Source organism: Littorina saxatilis, linkage group LG14 (genome assembly GCF_037325665.1).
Source record: "Littorina saxatilis isolate snail1 linkage group LG14, US_GU_Lsax_2.0, whole genome shotgun sequence".
Lineage (NCBI taxonomy): Eukaryota > Metazoa > Mollusca > Gastropoda > Littorinimorpha > Littorinidae > Littorina > Littorina saxatilis.
Window position 1 is genome coordinate 39,460,836 of NC_090258.1, and position 18,516 is coordinate 39,479,351.

At 41.9% G+C, this 18,516-nt stretch overlaps 1 protein-coding gene across 1 annotated transcript in view; it reads left to right on the plus strand.

Moving 5' to 3' along the window:
* The window catches only part of LOC138947743 (uncharacterized), a 19,901-nt gene extending 1,723 nt beyond the window's left edge, over nt 1-18,178 (plus strand). Inside the window, exons 2-6 of the mRNA XM_070319291.1 lie at nt 567-697; nt 7,934-8,062; nt 11,894-12,025; nt 15,834-15,947; nt 16,804-18,178. Coding sequence (XP_070175392.1) covers nt 567-697; nt 7,934-8,062; nt 11,894-12,025; nt 15,834-15,947; nt 16,804-16,966 — 669 coding nt within the window. The 3' untranslated portion in view covers nt 16,967-18,178. The remainder of the gene's footprint in view (nt 1-566; nt 698-7,933; nt 8,063-11,893; nt 12,026-15,833; nt 15,948-16,803) is intronic.
* The last annotated feature ends 338 nt before the right edge of the window (nt 18,179-18,516 follow it).

Sequence of the window (18,516 nt, forward strand, 5' to 3'; positions counted from 1 at the left end):
TCTTGACGCATACGGCACGATGTGCTCCAAAACGCACCTCAAGTATAGTATATTTTAATTCATTAAATCTAAGTGAGTGATTGCGCTTCAGAGCGCCGCTTCTCTCCGGTGTTGTAAAAACAAAAATTGTTGAGAAGCGCCGCCTGGCGGCAATACGACCGCGCCCTGTATGACGCGACCACCTTGTAACAAGCATCACGTACACAAACAAGGGAAGTAACTCAGTAGAAGTAACCCAAACCAAACATCACAAAGAGTGCTCTTTCTTTGCTTAATCTACAAAATTTCATCACAAGAGCTTTCAGTAGTAGTGAATAATAGTAGTAATACTACAGGAAGGATAAAGGAGCAGGGTACTTCGATCGACCGTCGCTTTATACACGCTCCTCTGCTTCAATTAAGCTTTTAAAACCCTTCCTAAAATTGCAAAGTGAATTAAGGTAGTCCTTCTACGCTGTAGCATTATTTGTAACGCAGATTCCAGTGGTAAAACTTTTGAAGCGATCTGAGGGCTCCTTTCCATAGGTATTATCCCTTTAAGCAGGTCAAGCCTTGTTGTCTTTCAGGTTCTCCTGTTGGTGTGTGCCACAAACGGCCAGTACGCTCTCTTCAATGGGGCCTGTCCGCCCGAGAACTCGCATGTGGTGGAATTCAGAAACCTGACTGATGTAAGGGCCCCTATATTCATCCCACTCGTGTAAGTTCACGGATAGCCCCCGATGAGGGAGTGTATTAGTTGTGCGTTCAATACTTTTTCTTGTCTTTTTCTGCATTTAGACACCCTTGGTTTACATTGCTCTTAATGCCCCGGTCTCACATATACGATTTTTCGGAAGTGTCGGATCGGCTAGGTCGGAAGTGTCGGATGCAAATTCGGCTCCAAATTTCACTCCCGACCTGTCCTTACGACTGATCCGACCATGTAGCCGACAAGCAGACGACAACCACCCGACTTTAGGGCCGACAAATCCGACATGTGTCCAGACACTTCCGACTGCAGTAACCACAATTCCGACTGCAGTTACGACAGGCCCGATTATTAGCTGAAAAACTTCGGAACAATAGCCGACTCTCACGACCAGTGTAACGACTAAACCGACTAGCTAACGACTGTCCTAACGACAAATCAGACTGCCCTAACGACAAATCAGACACCATTACGACTAATCCGAACGACGCACACGACACACAAGAATATTATTTCGACTTGTCCGATCACAAGCCGGTCGAGCCGATTTAGGATGGTCGGGGAAGTCGGGACTAAACACTTCAAAACTATGCTACCGACAAATCCGACCACCCTTACGAGTCTTCCGACCACCGTTACGACTAATCAGAATCGCCTTACGACTAAACCGACACGCTTACGACAACCACCCGACAAATTTCTATTCGTCTGAGTCGGGAGGCTCTTCCGACTGTTTTGAACATGTTCAAAACAGTCTGAAGGGCTTTCCGAACTAACCGACTTTTCAAAAACAAAATTGCTAATTCTCACGAACTCTCCGACCTCTTCCGACTTCCAGCCGACTACCTAAAGTCGGGTGACATTCGTAGATGTGAGACCGGGGCATTACATGGCTGATGACCCATCGGTATGTTATGTTACAGTCAATAAATGAAATCAGTCATTACATGTAATGACTGAAAGTTTTAGTCATTGAGTGTAATATTGACTGTTTCATGCAGGCATTACGTGTAATGACTTAAATCTCTGGTCATTACGTGAGGTCACAGTCAATAAGTGAAATCAGTCAATAGGTGAAATTTGTTGGAACCATTTTTAGACAATTAGAAAATGTAATGTATTTCCATTTCCATTGATTAAAGGTAAATAGAAGCAAATTTAATGCATGTTCAAGTTGTCTTGTTTTGGCATGAAAGGGTGTGATGACATCTACTGTTGCACTGTAGCCTTGCTTTGAAGCAGGAACACTTCCTTGTCTGACATCGTTTTGGTCCAGAGCAATGAGCGCTTCTGGGGTGATAACGCGAGACAACTCCTGTGATCTTGCCGCGAGGTTCCGCCTGTTACCATTGTCTTGTTACCGTATAAAATGCACGACTTACACACGAACTGTTACCAAAGCGACATGCTATTTGGGACCAATGCACGTTTGTTTCCTTTCTCGTGTGATCTTGCCGCGAGGTTCCGCCTGTTACCAGCCGAAAGAAAGAAGGGGCATAACCTCACCAGAACCGCCCATTCCATTTCACAAAACCCTGACCATCTATATATATATATATATACGTCTTGTGTCTGTGTGTGTGTCTGTTGGCAATGCGCGGCCAAGGTTCTCGATGGATCTGTTTCAAATTTGGTGGCCCTATTCAGGTACACCCGGGACACAACCAACCTGGTCGATGAGATATTTCAACACGTGCTCTCAGCGCGCAGCGCTGAACCGATTTTGTGTTTTTTTGTCTGGATCCACTACCAGTAACTCTTCCTTATCTTCTCCAGTGTTTTCAGCGTTTACCTCCCTTCCTTCGTATGGCGCGCGGATATTCCCATTCCGTTACTATTTTTAGAAGGTCACTGCACGTTACTATTTTAGAAGGTCTCCAGTGTTTTGCGCGTTTATCTCCTTTCCTTCGTGCGCCGGCGAAGCCGGCGTACACCCGGCAAAGCCGGGTCCCAGGCGCAGCCTGGTATTCGGCTCTACTTCTTCCCGGCGAAGCCGGTACCCGGCGAAGCGGGTAATCATCTAGTTACACATAGATGTCTGAACGACTGCGCTTCGGAGAGATACGGTCTGGATCGAATTCCAGTTCTCCGTTGTCAGTTCTGAGAGAGAGAGAGAGAGAGAGAGAGAGAGAGAGAGAGAGAGAGAAGAGAGAGAGAGAGAGAGAGAGAGAGAGAGAGAGAGAGAGAGAGAGAGAGAAGAGAGAGAGAGAGAGAGAGAGAGAGAGAGAGAGAAGAGAGAGAGAGAGAGAGAGAGAAAGAGAGAGAGAGAGAGAGAGAGAGAGAAGAGAGAGAGAGAGAGAGAGAAGAGAGAGAGAGAGAGAGAGAGAGAGAGAGAGAGAGAGAGAGAAGAGAGAGAGAGAGAGAGAAGTAAGAGAGAGAGAGGGAGAGAGAGAGAGAGAGAGAGGGAGAGAGAGAGAGAGAAGAGAGGGAGAGAAGAGAGAGAGAGAGAGAGAGAGAGAGAGAGAGAGAGAGAGAGAGAGAGAGAGAGAGAGAGAGAGGGTAATTCGCCGATTATCTCTTGGTACTCTTCTTGGGGTCGAAGATTCCTGGCTTTGGAAGCCTTTTGTTTTTTTTAGATCTTCTAGAAATAACTTTTGTAACGCATCCAATTTCTGCTGCTTTGTCGACTGCTTTCAAAAGTATTACTGAGACAAACAAGTGAGGTTAGTCATAGAATCACAAATTGGCGTGTTAGACTAGAGCAGAGAATGTCGTGAATTGTACTCACTAATTGGGCAAGAATCTACTCACAAGTAAACTGTACTCAAGTTTGCTTGACGTGATGGTTTTTTTTTTTGTTTTTGTTTTGTCCTTACACCTGTTCCTTGTCCCGGTGTGCACTCACGCCGCCCCGTCCCTGCACTCACTGCTCCATCCACATCTGAATTTCGTTCCGCTGCCAGACTTGTCGATTTTACAGACGCTCCAGGGAGGGATGTCGGGTCGTTGCGGTAGGCTACCCTCGGAAGATGACACTGCACTTCTGCTGAGTCACTTCGACGGTGTTCAGTAGTGGGTCTGTCCCGAGCTAACGGACGCAGCCCACTACCTACTATGCCCCCTACTAACGACATTGACAGCTAAGTCGCGGAGCCAGACTGAGTGAGGGTCCCCTCCAGAGAGCAGACCGCCACCACGTCACACGTTGAGGACTGACAGCAGAAGTACTATTTAGGGAAGGATCGAACAGGAACACTGAGACCAAGGTCACCATGAGAGCTCCGGGCATGAAGGGCCACAAGAGCAAGGACACTTTATAATTTTGGATGATTAATGAGATGAGGATGATTATAATGATGATGCTATGGATTTCCAATTTGGTTTGAGACTACGTGACAGGGCAGCACTCAACGCTTACTGTCATAATCTATCCTGGTGTCAACCAGGCCCGAGAACTGCCGCACCTGCGGTGTTGGTCAGGTAAACAGAACCTGAGCACCCTCAAAGTCGCATTCGTTAAGTGAATGACACTCGGCTGTGTGATTCCAGCCTTCCCATAGGAACCATAGCACTTCCACTCTGGGTAGGAGCCGACCGTAGCCCGAAAAACCCACATGACCCTGATGGGATTCGAACCCACGACCTCCCGGCCCACAGCCCGATGCGCTAACCACTGCGCTACGGGGGCCGGTGCTTGACGTGATGTTAGTGATTTACAACCAAGGTCAATCGTCGTAAAAATAATAAAATCAACGCACTGACAATACTATAACCATTTTGTCATCTTTTCCTTTTGTAAATAAAGGAAAGGATAAAAGCCCTTTTTACATTTAGTCAAGTTATGACTAAATGTTTTAACATCGAGGGGGGAATCGAGACGAGGGTCGTGGTGTGTGTGTGTGTGTGTGTGTGTGTGTGTGTGTGTGTGTGTGTGTGTGTGTGTGTGTGCGTGCGTGTAGAGCGATTCAGACTAAACTACTGGACCAATCTTTATGAAATTTGGCATGAGAGTTCCTGGGTATGATATCCTCAGACGTTTTTTTCATTTTTTTGATAAATGTCCTTGATGACGTCATATCCGGCTTTTCGTGAAAGTTGAGGCAGCACTGTCACGCCCTCATTTTTCAACCAAATTGGTTGAAAGTTTGGTCAAGTAATGTTCGACAAAGCCCGGACTTCGGTATTGCATTTCAGCGTGGTGGCTTAAAAATTAATTAATGACTTTGGTCATTAAAATTCTGAAAATTGTAAAAAAATTTTTTTTTATAGAACGATCCAAATTTACGTTCATCTTATTCTCCATCATTTGCTGATTCCAATAACATATAAATATGTTATATTTGGACTAACAACAAGCTCTGAAAATTACTGTTACGGTAAATATATAAAAATTATTATCAAAATTAAATTTTCCAACTCAATTTAAAAACACTTTCATCTTATTCCTTGTCGGTTCCTGATTCCAAAAACATATAGATATGATACTAGAGGAATACCCGGCTTCGCCGGGGTGAATCGCGAGACAGAGACAGACAGCGTGGCGGTTCATCACAATCACCTCTGCAAGCGAAGTCCTGTCACACGGGATTGAGAATTTTAGAGCTTATTTCTTAGCCCTATATTTTCTGTTGTGGCTTCTCAAATGCCAGAACATACAGACAGACAAAAGCCGCTAGACCCCATCACAAACAGAACTCTACAATCAACAGGTTTTTTCCCACACACACACACAAACACACACACAGAGAAGCCGTATATATATAATATGTATATCTATATCTATAAATATATAGAGATAGGTGAGTGTATTTTTTGCGTGGCTATAAATTGATTCGACCTTTTCACTTTGACAGTACGAACAACTTACGGGTGCAAGGGAAGCGTTCTGGACAGCGCAGTGACATTCTAAAAATAGTACCTCAGAAACGGGAATTTGGGGTGAACGGTGCGACAGAGACAGACAGCGTGGCGGTTCACCACAATCACCTTTGAAAGGCGAAGTCCTGTCAAACGGGATTGAGAATTTTAGAGCTTATTTCTTAGCCCTATATTATCTGCTGTGGCTTCTCACATGCCAGAACATACAGACAGACAAAAGCCGCTAGACCCCATCACAAACAGAACTCTATAATACATAGGTTTTTGCCTACACACACACACAAACACACACACACAGAGAGAAGCCGTATATATATATGCATATCTGTATCTATAAATATATAGAGATAGGTGAGAGTGTATTTTTCGCGTGGCTATAAATTGATTCGACCTTTTCACTTTGACAGTAAGAACAACTTACGGGTGCAAGGGAAGCGTTGTGGACAGCGCAGTGGACAGCGCAGTGACATTCTAAAAATAGTAATAGTAACTTAGAACTGAACGGGAAAGCCACACGAAGGAAGGGAGATAAACGCCAAACACTGGAGAAGATAAGGAAGAGTTACTTATAATGGTGAAATGAACGCAAAAACGAAAATGAGTTCAGCGCTGCGCGCTGAGAGCCCGTGTTGAAATATCTCATCGATGATATTGTGTCCGGGGTGTAGCTGAATACGGTGTCCAAATTTGAAAAAGATCCACCGAGAACTTTGGCGTTGTGATGTGGTGTAGCGGCTATGGTGTGTCGGTATGGGGGCCCGGGTAAGCTGAGGTGGAACCAAAATAGCTGAGGTGGAACCAAAATCGGTTCCGCGCTGCGCGCTGAGAGCACTTGTTGAAATATCTCATCGATGAGGTTGTGTCCGGGGTCTCTCTGAATAAGCCCACCAAATTTGAAGCAGATCCATCGAGAACCTTGGCCGCGCATCGCGCACAGACACACAGACAGACAGACAGACAGACAGACAGACAGACAGACACTAGTCGTATATATATATAGATGTTTGGATTAAAAACACGCTCAGAAAGTTAAAACGAAGAGAGGTACAGAAAAGCGTGCTATCCTTCCCAGCGCAACTACTACCCCGCTCTTCTTGTCAATTTCACTGCCTATGCCGTGAGCGGTGGACTGACGATGCTACGAGTATACGGTCTTGCTGCGTTGCATTGCGTTCAGTTTCATTCTGTGAGTTCGACAGCTACTTGAGTAAATGTTGTATTTTCGCCTTACGCGAGTTGTTAGTCATTGCGCTTATTGCCTGATTTCACCTATTTACTGCCACCTCTGACGATCCAGTCATTACACGTAATGACTACAGATTTTAGTCATTACACGTTTTTTCCTTGTTTTTTACTACCTATTTTATTCATGTTTTTATTACTTAGTTAGTGGAAGAATCTTTTGTAATGTATGTTTGATGGTGTATGCTTTTAATTAAGCGTTGTTGACTATGAATGTAGATGTAAATGCTTGTATAACTGTGTTTTAATTTTAAATGTGTCAAGCGCAAAGAGCATAACTGTAAAGTTATGATGTTGCGCTATATAAATGCTCATTATTATTATTATTATTATTATTATTATTATTATTATTATTATTATTATTATTATTATTATTATTATTATTATACTGCCTGTAGGAAACATTACGTGTAATGACTACAATTTTCAGTCATTACATGCAATCGGTGATTTCACTTATTGACTGTAACATATATTCACATCACATTTTCCTTCCTTTACCTGAAACAAACGTTACGGACACAGTCTTTCCTGCAAAAGACGCTGACTGTGTGTTTCATAGAAACCGTTTGCTGAAGGACGACAACTAAGCACCTCTCATTTATAATTGACCTTCAACCAATTTTGTGACCTTGACTTTGACCTTCAACCAATTATGTGACCTTGATTTTGACCTTGCGTTTTACAGCGACCTTTAGCCGAAAGACACCAGTACGCACCTGTCTTTTATTACTCAGTATATCATCGTCTTATGTTTGACCTTCACCTAGTTTTGTGACCTTGACTTTGACCTTGTGTTTTACAGCGACCGTATGTTGAAGAGCGTTCAGTAAGCAACATATTCTTATATTTTGCCTTCACCTAATTGTGTGACCTTGACTTTGACCTTGCGTTTTACAGCGACCTTTAGCCGAAAGACACCCAGTACGCACCTGTCTTTTATATTTGACCTTCACCTAATTTTGTGACCTTGACTTTATCTTTGTGTTTTAAAGGGACCGTATGTTGAAGAACGCTCAGTAAGCAACATCGTCTTATAGTTGACCTTCACCTAGTTTTGTGACCTTGACTTTGACCTAGTGTATTAAAGCGACCGTATGTTGAAGAACGGTCAGTAAGCAACAGCTTCTTATATTTGAACTTCATCTAATTTTGTGACCTTGACTTTGACCTTTTGTTTTATAGCGACCGTGTGTTGAAGGACGCTCAGTACGCTCTGCCCGAGATTGCGTTGAAGTTGGCGGAAGTCGACTTGGCATGGAAAATAACCCTGCCCACCAAGGATACCAAGTCGATGCTCCCATACGCGCCCTTGTGAGTACAGCAGAGAGAGAGAAAAAGAGAGAGAGAGAGAGAGAGAGAGAGAGAGAGAGAGAGAGAGAGAGAGAGAGGGAGGGAGGGAGGGAGGGAGGGAGGGAGGGAGGGAGGGAGGGAGGGAGAGAGAGAGAGAGAGAGAGAGAGAGAGAGAGAGAGAGAGAGAGAGAGAGAGAGATCAAATCAAATCAAATCAAATTCAAATCAAATCAAATCAAATCAAATCAAATCAAATCACATTTTATTTTACGAGGGTTGTGGCCTAAGGATTGTACTAATAGTAATACGTTTTCAAATGTATTGTACGTTTTTTGCATCGCCTCTATGTAAATAACATAATTTTATGTGAAGCACCCTATTTAAAACATGTTGAAACAACTTTAAATGCTCTTGGTCTTAGTGGTTTTTGGCATGACCAGTTTAATTTACGATGTTCCGAAAAATGGGTTAAATTGAAAACGTTGCAATGCTAAAAAGATCAATATATAAAATCGTGATTATTGGAATTAAATGTAAACGAAACTTGTTTGAACTATAGATTGTTTAAAGAAAATTATTTGAACATTTTACCCCATAACCTAGCACTCTCTTTTTTACGCTTTAGAACATTAAATCATAAATTGCCAATTCAGAAAGGCCGAATATTTTTTTTAACTTTTGGGAAGACGCTTAAGCGTGCCCTTTTAATCGATAAACAATAACATTATATAACACACTTGGTATCTGTATGTTTAACTGTACATTAATCTGTGGCACAGCACATTTAACATTTACTTTTGGCGCGAATTCTTACAATACATAAATGGACAAGAATGTATTAATCTATGCGGTTGTGTCTGCGGTGTCAAAATTTGCGACATCAACATAATCATGAATCCACTCACACACATACATATGCATATGCACATATACTTAATCATTTTCATTTACAAAATACTCAAACGTCTCAACCCTAATTCGCAATTAAACATTATATTTAAATCAATAGGCCTACCATATCTAAACTTGCTGATACACATTTTTGCTATCAACAAAATATGATTTATAATTTTGTTTGTTGAGGTATGTATTCCTGGTAAATAACCAAACAATACATCATGTTCTGTTAACATAACATTTTCTTTCGTATTAACAAAAATACATCTAATAACATGTTCCCAAAATAACCTCATTTTTCTACATTTCCAATAAAAGTGCTCAATATAATCTATTTCGTTACAGAGACTACACAAATTATTTTCTTTCAACTTCATCTTGTGGAGTAAAATGTTTGTGGGGTAAATATTATGTAATATTTTCCATTGAAGCAACTTTAATCTTTCCTCGCTAGTACATTTAATTGCCAAGAGCCAATATTTCTCGTCAATGGAAATATTATATTTATGTAACCAGAATTTTACAGAGCAGGGTACGCTTGCTTTTGCATTTGTTAAGATAGCGCGGAAGGTTTTTTTAACAGGTCTTGTAGACAGGGCCCAGATTCGTCGCTCGCGTTTCCGTTGGCTGTGTCCTCCCGCAGCGCACGCGCGCGGAGGGCCGTGTGCAAAGCATTATACTCAAAAAGCCGTGTGGCGCTATAACCAACAGTGGTACAAATCTGTTCATACGGGACAATATTACCGTCTATCCATATATCACGTACAACATTCACCTCAGCTTTAATCCAATTTTCAAAACACAAAACATTCTTTTTAAAAACAATACCTGCATTATTCCACAAACATTGATCAATAAATCGTTCTTTTTCTACAAAAAACAAATGTCTATTCTCAATCCATTTTTTTAAAACATGTTGCCAAAATTTCGATTTTATTCTCATCAGGCCTACAAACTGTCTCGGGGTGGCAGTTGATTGAAAACAACACAGACGACTTCCAAGAACGTCATAATAATGTCTTGGAACTAATTTCCAATTTTGAAAATCTGTTTGCTGTAGCCTAGCTGCCCAGCATAACAAAAAGGATGTCTGCATATCATGCATGTTTATCATGTTAATACCGCCCATTTCTAATTTATCACACAAAACTGTTCGTTTAACCTTCTCAAAAGCTTTAGTGTTTGAATACTTGCGTTTCCACAGAAATTTAAAGAGGATAGTGTTCAGTCTGTCAAGCACTTTTGTCGGAGCAGAGAGTGCCTGCAAAACGTATACAAACTGGGATATCAAAAATGTTTTAATTATGCACAATTTACCGCTAATACTTAAATTTCTTCTTGACCACATTCCAACAGTTCTTTCAATTCTATCAAAACGTTTTGACCAGTTTTCTTCAATGTCAGAAGCAACAATATCATTCCTAAATATTATACCCAGAATCTTTAACTGTTTTGTCCATTTTATATTACAACATTGTTCTGGGCTGTTCTTCATGGATCCCAACCACATTGCTTCGGTTTTATTTTGATTCAAATTTAAATTTGAAATATACGAGAACTGTTTTACTATCAATAATACCTGTAGCAGGTCGTGTTTGTCTTTGAGAAACAGTGTTACGTCGTCTGCATACATTGCCAGTTTTAACACATATTCCATATTTCTCTCTCGATCAAATGATGGAAAATTCAGTCCTTTTATGGTTTGATCACTGCGGATTTTAATGGCTAGGATTTCAAGGCCAAGGACGAAGGCCATCGGAGAAAAATTACACCCCTGACGGATCCCGGTTAATACGTCGAATTCCTCGGAAATCCAACCAACGTAATTAATACAACTTGTGGTGTATTTCATTAATACTTTTACCCAATTTAAAAAATGTCCACCAAAACCAATTTTTTTAAATGCCCAAATCATATATTCCTTTGATATTGAATCAAAAGCTCGTGCAAAATCCAGACCAGAAAGGCCGAATATTAAATATATCACATAACGAAAGAATATGTGTTAAATGACAGTCTGGAGAACTCAGAGATGAATTTCATTATATATTTCAGTGTCATTTTTTTTAACACTTGAGGAAAAAGTTGCTACCATTGTATTTTCGTAAAAATTCAAATGCAGTCAAATTTAAACATTGATTTGAATTAATCAAAAAACGAAAGTTATTGAATTTGATATATTTTATTAAGATTATTTGGAAAGAGTTCTGATTAGTTGTTCACGTCTTGTATTAAAATAAAAACGAAAACAGAAACAAATACAGTCCTGTTAAACCATTTATAATTACAATTATTTAGTTATGAATTAAGTTGGATTTATTTCCGGTTAATTATTACAAATCTTTTTTATTGTGTTTATTGTAATTTTTTTTCAAATTCATGTAACCCCAGTTTTTTTTTTAGATAAATATTGACTTGACTTGACTTATGACTCATGCATTGGGATATTTTTACAGTGGGCTGAATTAGCTCGAGGATAGAGTTTATCCAGGGCTAAAGTCTCTACCCTCGACACGTACATACCGGCCCTGACCACGAGTGGCATGAACACACACAAACATACTGGGAAATATTTAATCGACACCTCCCCCCCCCTCCCCCCCGACACACACACACACGCGTCCAAATACGAATAATGGTGTCACTTAAAAATTCTATCAATTCTGCTACATGTCTTCCAAGGAATTGGCAAAGAATGTCGAGAACAATCTTTTTCTCGGTGACTTCTGAGGTTAGTTACGGTGTAAAAGGCATCCGTGCCCAGAAAATAGGCCTGCAAACGGAGGGGGTCGTTTCAGTTAGGAGGGGTCTTTATGAGAGGTTCCATTGTATCAGAACCCCCCCCCCCCCAAACAAAACTATTAAAAAAAATTTAAAAAAACCCAACTCGGTCCCCGCAAGGCGCAGTGCATGCATCGGTATCGTAGGTCATTAACATGTTGATACAATGTCCAGTTTGGATCGGTGCTGCCAGAAGCACCACCACGCCTGCTCCTCGCTGGACATCAAGCTCTCCTACCTCAAGTTTCAGGGCGGCATATGCTGGGTCGTGTTTCCTGAACACCAATTCGTCTACAAGAGATGCACGTGAGTCTTGTCGTAGCTAAGCTACTTTATCCTACATACATGTGAGATACCGCTCATGTCATAACAATATTGTTCACCACAGTTCATGTGAATGAGGTCATGTAAAACTAATCTGGCAGGGACCTGTTTTTCCACTACGAATGATGCCCCGAAGTCCTCGAGACAAATCTTTATTATGGAAACACTTTTGTCCTTGATGTTTCCCATGAAAGAATGTTTAGAACAAACACGTCACGCAACGCTTTCCAGGTTGACGTTACTTTGCTTTGACGTCAAAGATTGCACGAGGCATTGTAAGAGATAGAGGTTCCATTAAAAGCGTCTTCAATTCGTACACGTGGACTCAGGGACGTTTGGAGCTGAAGGCATGAAAGTACATTGTGTAGGATAAACAGAATACTACATGGCTTGGTGTGTCTTACCAGATTTACACTCGTTGCTTTTTCAAATATTGAAAAGCTCGCTTTCGCGTCAAACAAACCCCGTGAGGTATGGCAGGGCTTGCAGCAGGTCACTCAGTACAAGAAAAAGCCAGCAGCGTCAGACGATCACGACCCGACCCTTCCGGATAAACTGAACAGTTTCTACTGTAGGTTTGACAAGAAAAACCCAAACCCAGGTTATCGTCCCTCTTTGCCGGATGACCCCTCACTTATAATCCCACCTTTCAATGTCCAGGAGGCGGAGGTGAAGAAGCTGTTTAAACAGCAAAACGTCAGGAAAGCCTCGGGTCCGGATGGTGTTTCGCCTGCTGCTCTTAAGTGTTGCTCTGATCAGTTAGCACCCGTGTTCACAGACATTTTTAATGAGTCCTTAGAGAAGCATTCTGTCCCCCGCTGTTTTAAGTCGTCGGTGATAGTCCCTGTCCCCAAGAAACCCCGTGTCGCCCAGCTTAATGACTACCGCCCAGTCGCACTCACATCAGTGGCCATGAAGGTTTTTGAGCGGATGGGATCGTTCTGTCCTACTTAAAGGCATGCACTGGTGCCTCACGTGACCCTCTCTAGTTCGCTTATCGGGCAAACAGATCGGTTGAGGACGCTGTAGCGCTAGGTCTGTTCCACATCCTGCGTCATCTGGAGAAGCCACGTTCATACGCTAGAATCTTATTTCTCGATTTTAGTAGTGCTTTTAACACAATTATCCCCCACATGCTGTTTGACAAGCTGTCAGCCCTGAACGTACATCCGTCCATCTTTCATTGGGTTTTAGACTTTCTCTTAGACCGTCCACAGGTAGTCAAGGTGAACGGTTCATACTCTTGCTCAGCCACGCTGAACACAGGGGCACCCCAGGGGTGTGTGCTTTCTCCACTTTTATTCACACTTTTCACGAACGACTGTGTATCATCAGATCCATCTGTGCTGGTTCTGAAGTTTTCAGATGACACGACAGTTGAGGGGCTGATTTCCAACGATGATGAAAGTGTGTATAGAGAGGAGGTGGAACAGTTGGTTGGCTGGTGCTCTGACAACAACTTAGAGCTCAATGTCTCTAAAACCAAAGAAATGATTGTAGATTTTAGAAAGAACAAACTCGCACTCACCCCTTTAGAGATCAACGGTGTAAGTGTTGAGCAGGTCGACTCCTTTAGATTTTTAGGCACAATCATCTCGAGCGACCTCACATGGGACAAAAACACAGAGCCCATTATCAAGAAGTGTCAGCAGAGGCTTCACTTCCTTAGACAGCTGAAGAAATTTAGACTGAACCAAGCCATCCAAAAGCAGTTCTATAGGGCTACTGTAGAAAGCATTCTGTGTTTTTCAGTCACCGTGTGGTTTAGCGGTGCCAGTGCTAGGAACAAGGAAGAGCTGGAGCGCATTGTCAGACAAGCGTCTCGTATTGTGGGTTGCGAACTTCCGTCAGTCGCCTCACTGTACAGCTCACGTTTAGCAAAGAGAGTTAGGGGTATAGTGGCAGACTCATCTCACCCAGCCAGCCATCTGTTCGAGCCCCTCCCGTCAGGCAAGCGCTTCCGCGCTCTGAAGAGCAGGACTTCTCGTTTCAGGAACAGTTTCTTTCCTGAGGCAGTCCTTGCGGCCTCAATGGTGGATCGTTCTTAGATCTGTTAGATCTGTGATATGTGTCAGCTAAAGTTTTGAAATGGATCGAGTATCCTTAAATGAAATATCTTAATAGATATAAGGGTTGTGTCCTTTGAATAACTGTGTCAGCATGTACTCGGATTTATTATATTGATGATTATATTTTTAGATATGATTTTAGGGAATTCATTTATCTTTATCCATGCAACCTGTGATTACTCCTGTCAAATTGGTGCTAAAAGAACAACCAGTCCGTTTTGAACTGTCTGGTTGGTATACACACGTAAATAGGCCCAGTGAAATTGAACACTTTATCTGTACATAAATATTATGATATATGCGTGTGCAAGGAGTGTGAAGTTTTATGCATACACCATAACAAAATCCTGTGCTTTGCATTTGGTAAATAAACTGTTTGACTTGACTAGTTCAATATTTAACAAAGCAACTCGTGTTAATCTGGTACGACACAGCATGCCATGCACGTAGTATTCTCTATTTCTCTCTCTCTCTCTCCGTCTCTCTCTGTCTGTCTGTCCCTTTTTCTGTCTGTCTGTCTGTCTGTCTCTGTCTCTCTCTCACTCTCTCTCTCTCTCTCTCTCTCTCTCTCTCTCTCTCTCTCTCTCTCTCTCTCTCTCTCTCTCTCTCTCTCTCTCTCTCTCTCTCTCTTCAAAAGGAAAATAGACGTGCGGGTGCTTAATAAATGCTTGTGACGCACAAACAAGGAACAGCCTTACTTGTCCATCGTCATTCTTGACCATTTGTTTTCTCTCGAAAAACGCAGTTTTGATCCAACAATCTGAAGTGAAATATTCCATACAACACCCGCTAGCCAGTAAAAGTGAGTCACTGTTCGAAATCCACAGTTCTGCATGGGAGCAGGGCTGTTGTGCACGACAGAATGACTAACCGAGTGGAAGCCAGACGTGGGGTTGGATTGACGCGGGGTTGGATTGGTTGAAACTGAGATTTTCTTAAACAAGATGTTATTCCGAAAACATGGGGTGGCATATTATATAGTACAACAGGAACAATTAAGACCACACAACAAGCTAAGCTTATACTAAGTGTGCTTACGTACATATTTACATCTAAACTAGGAATCAATTGTTCATGTGCTGTCAAAGGTAAAATAAGTACCAATACCCTCGTTAGAGATATCAAACAAAGTTAAACAAATTCTACAAAAGAATCAGAGGTTTGTTTGTGATAACTCATAACTCATAACTCATAACATTTTATTGATCCAACAAAGGAAATTATATTGGTCATCAGCACATATAGGTCATTAATTAATAATTATAAAAGAATAAGAGAAGAAAATTCATAAAACCCATGATAAGGCCAAAAAAAATAATAGGTGTGGTTACGGTAACATAGCCAAAAAAAATAGGGTAGGAAGGTAGGCAATCACTTTTTTTTTTTTTTAACTTTTTTTTTCCAATGTGTACAAATTAAACCTACTTGACAGGGAAATAAGTGTGCGAATCGGGCGCTTTCGCTTTCATTGCGTTTTCTGCACTCGTTTACTTGTTTTATTTTGGTATTTTTGTGACAAATGTAATAAAAAGTTATAGGGTCGGCCCCCAAAAATAGGGTAGGTCGGGTTACCGTAACCACACCTATTTTTTTTTTAGGCCTAACAAAAAAAATATCTAAAGTAATATATGTACAACTACAATACCAATCCGACGCCGCAGGTGGATCCCAACTGGTTGGTAACTTTCTTGTGCGCTTCAGTCCTGGTTTCTGTTGTACAGCTGCTGTTCCTGCCTGCTGGCCGAGGACGCGCCGGTGGTGGGCCGCTGCGTGGAGACTGACTACCAGACCGTGTTTATCATCGCCTACTGCCCTCACATCATGTACTCGGACAGGTCAGTTTGATCCGTTTTTATCTCGCATGATCTCTGTGAGCTCCCAGTCCGTATATTAGAAGAAAAAACCCCACAGTTAATTCAAATAACCAAAGGGAGGTAAGCGCTCTAAACGCATACGACATGTGTAATGGAGTAAGCGAGAACATTTTCCACAGTTAATTGTTATCAGTTAATAAATTGAGACGATTTTCGGAAATAACTGCGTCGGGTATTTGTATAGGTTGTGAAAGAGTGAATGCCCTCTGACAAATAACTTCACATGTGCTCCTGTTCACGTGTTTCCGACACACCCCTCGCAAGTGATTGGCCCCTCCAATGTTTGTCCGAATAAAAAGCAAGGGCATTCACTCTTTCACAACCCACACAAACCTGACAAGAGTTATTTTCGGAATTCGTCCATTGCATACCATTCATTATCCGAAGCGATTCTGCGAGTGAGATGACGTCATTTTGGCCCCACTTGTTTCTGAGCATTTACTTTTCAGATCTTTTCAAATGGTCAGGTGTTGTCGTTATGGGGAGGTAGTTGTTATTGAGAGGGAGTCGCAAGGGCAGATTCGACTGTATTTCTAATGATGTTGCTTACTGAGCATTTTCTTTTCAGATCTGTTCATATGGTCAGCTGTTGTCGTTATGGGAAGTTAGTCGTTATTGAGAGGGACCGCACGGGCAGACTTGACCGTATTTCTAATGCTGTTGCGATTCAATCTCAGGTTCTAGAAGATCGCGGTGAAGATCCCCACTCGCTGCCGCTGCCAGGCCGCCTGTCGTTATGGGGAGTTAGTCGTTATCCAGAGGGAGTCGCAAGGGCAGATTCCACTGTATTTCTAATGGTGTTGCAATGAAATCTCAGGTTCCAGAAGATCGCGGTGAAGATCCCCACTCGCTGCCGCTGTCAGGCCGCCTGCCCCACCCCCCTGGACTACGTGCTTCCTGATGGTTCTCCGTCCGAAGAGAGGAGGGTGCAGGGACCGGGCTCCAATAGATACCAGCAAGCCCTGCCGAACGGCCATTAATACGGAAGGGAGAACTAAGCGTTTCGCTGGCAAGACGGAAGTCGTTGAATTCTGTAGGAAAGGGAAGCAAAAACAACCGAAGCTAAACACAGGATATGTATGCATTTATTTGGTATTATTCATTCATTTCTTGAAATTAAATCTATTGAACGTTGAATCAAGCCCTGCCTTTTAACCTCGGAGGGGAAGAACTTTACATTTTGCTGACAAGTCGTAAAACTCTCTAGGACAGGAAAGCACAAAGAACCACGGCTAAAACCGTAGCAGAGTGGAATCGTTTGGAGGAGAAGGTTGTCCAGGCAAGCTCTGCCGCTGCATTTTCAGCAGCGGTTAGCAGAGGTGTCATGACGGCCACTCCGCACTAGCGCCAAAAATTATTTTAACCTGCTTTTAAATTCGGTTAGGGATAGGATTTAGGGGGTTGGGGGATCTGCGTGTGGGGGAAGGCTGGGGGTGTCACTCGGATGCTGCCTGTTCTTCAACCACCCCCCTAGCCCCACTAACTGACCTCCCTAGAAAAGGAGGATAGGCTAGGATCAAATAATTCCTATTATTAAAATTTTTAATTTTTGGGGTTGAGCTCTCTCGTTTCCGTTGCGATGATAACCTAAAAAGGTTCCTGCAATGTATCGATCCTGATCCTGATCCTGAAAACATGAACTGCATTCCTTATGATTATTAAAAAAACAAATCTATGCAGCGCTTGATCCAGTTCAGGCCCTGACTATAATCAGTATTAGACATACATAGAGAGCCTATAAATTCCTCTGGCAAGACGGTAGTCGTTCATCTCTCTAGAAAAAGCCCCAAGACTCAAAAACAAGGTTTAATCTGTGAAAATGTAGGTCAAAAACACAATGACACAATGTTTCATTTTTCTTGATTGTGAGTCTTAATTGGTTTTAACATGTTTTGGCTACTATGTTTTGGATACCTATTTACAAACAAGGCAAATGTCCTCGTTTGTTAGTTCCTTTTGTGTAGGGGGGTCGTAAGTTTGTGGTTTTGAATAACAAAATGTGAAGCAGATGTGTTCAACATTTCGAATCTTTTAGTTTTAGAGGTTTTTTTCCTCCCAAAACAAGTTAATTTTTCTGTGGATTTTCTGTTAAAAATTGAAAAATGTTAAATTTATGATGTGCTCGGTTGTACAAACCAGTGTTTGGGGAGAAAGGGAATAAATGTACTGTGGGCATTAGTTGCTGTATTGTTCTTTATGCTTGTGTCCTTTTTATATTTAGTCAAGTTTTGACTAAATATTTTAACATCGAGGGGGAATCGAAACGAGGGTCGTGGTGTATGTGCGTGTGTGTGTCTGTGTGTCTGTGTGTGTGTGTGTGTGTGTGTGTGTGTAGAGCGATTCAGACTAAACTACTGGACCGATCTTTATGAAATTTGACATGAGAGTTCCTGGGTATGAAATCCCCGAACGTTTTTTTCATTTTTTTGATAAATGTCTTTGATGACGTCATATCCGGCTTTTCGTGAAAGTTGAGGCGGCACTGTCACGCCCTCATTTTTCAACCAAAGTGGTTGAAATTTTGGTCAAG